Here is a 1,446-nt window from a genome sequence, read left to right on the forward strand (position 1 = left end):
CTTAACCCAACGTTACCAATCCTCTAACCCAGCATAAACCCAACCCAACCTTACCTTACCTAAACTTAACCCAACGTTACCAATCCTCTAACCCAGCATAAACCCAACCCAACCTTACCTAACCTAAAACTAACCTAACCTAAACCTAAATCTAACCTTACCAGTCCTCTAACTTTCCATAACCTAAACTTAACTTAACCTAAGTCTAACCTAACCTAAACCTAAATCTAACCTTACCAATCCTCTAACATAAAAGCCACTAGACCTAACTATATATTTTCTCTTCACGTCATGGTATAAAAGCCAGTAGACCTAACTATATATTTATCTTCATGTCATGGTATAAAAGCCATTAGACCTAACTATATATTTTCTCCTCACGTCATGGTATAAAAGCCACTAGACCTAACTATATATTTTCTCTTCGTGTCATGGTATAAAAGCCAGTAGACCTAACTATATATTTATCTTCGTGTCATGGTATAAAAGCCACTAGACCTAACTATATATTTATCTTCGTGTCATGGTATAAAAGCCAGTAGACCTAACTATATATTTTCTCTTCGTGTCATGGTATAAACATTTAGTGTGGTTTACTTCTTGGGAGGTGAGGGTTTGAGTGGAGTAAATTTTCTTTCTTTTCTCGTTGACTGTAGCCCATAAGTAAACGTAGTGTGCTAATTAGTCGAACACGTTGTATATTTTTATAGGGTCATCCAGAAAGCTACAGAACGCTGTACACATCTTGCAGGAGGCTTTCACCTTGAAATGTATCTATCTCTGTCTGTGTGAGGTTTCAAGCACCTTGACATCACATAGTCCCCCTCCTCGCCTTCCTTTACCTAAGGGTGCGTCACGTGTTACATACAGCATGTGGTACAGTTTCAAGCTGTACTTAGAAGCCATGGTGAATTTCATGGCCTTATTTTCCATTCAATGTACCGTAATCCTAGTGATATAATGATGAAACATCCAATAAACCTAATGAAATCAGAGTTAAAAACACTCCATGAAAGGAAAATAATACAAACGCAATAATTTATTTTACTTAAAATATAGTTGATTCGCTTTAGAAAATATTAGATAAAATTCTGTTTTCATTTTTAAACAAAGTATTCTATAAAGGGTATTATAATCGCTTTTTAAAGCCCAGCTGTAGATCGTCCAATGTGTAGCTTTGTGTTTATCCCCAATCTTTCGTGGCATAAGATGCTTGATACTGTGAAATGTAATGAAGAACAGTTTTTATTTATTTATTAACCTACATTAATTTTACAAACGTAATTCCAAGGTTTGTTTCACAGATCACCCAGCTGAAAATAGCCAGTAATCCTTTCGCTAAGGGATTTCGAGACTGTGATCCAGAGGACTGGTAAGGTTAGATTTAGGTTAAGTTAAGTTTATGTTATGGAAAACCATGACATGAAGAGAAAATATATAGTTAGG

General features: G+C 35.5%; 1 protein-coding gene across 1 annotated transcript in view; it reads left to right on the forward strand.

The window, feature by feature from the left end:
• The window catches only part of LOC106475725 (T-box transcription factor TBX10-like), a 22,735-nt gene that overhangs the window by 17,900 nt on the left and 3,389 nt on the right, over positions 1 to 1,446 (forward strand). Inside the window, exon 6 of the mRNA XM_013936396.2 lies at positions 1,305 to 1,372. Within this exon, the coding sequence (XP_013791850.2) occupies positions 1,305 to 1,372 (68 nt within the window). The remainder of the gene's footprint in view (positions 1 to 1,304; positions 1,373 to 1,446) is intronic.

Source organism: Limulus polyphemus, unplaced genomic scaffold, assembly GCF_000517525.1.
Source record: "Limulus polyphemus unplaced genomic scaffold, Limulus_polyphemus-2.1.2 Scaffold9044, whole genome shotgun sequence".
Taxonomy (NCBI): Eukaryota; Metazoa; Arthropoda; class Merostomata; order Xiphosura; family Limulidae; genus Limulus; species Limulus polyphemus.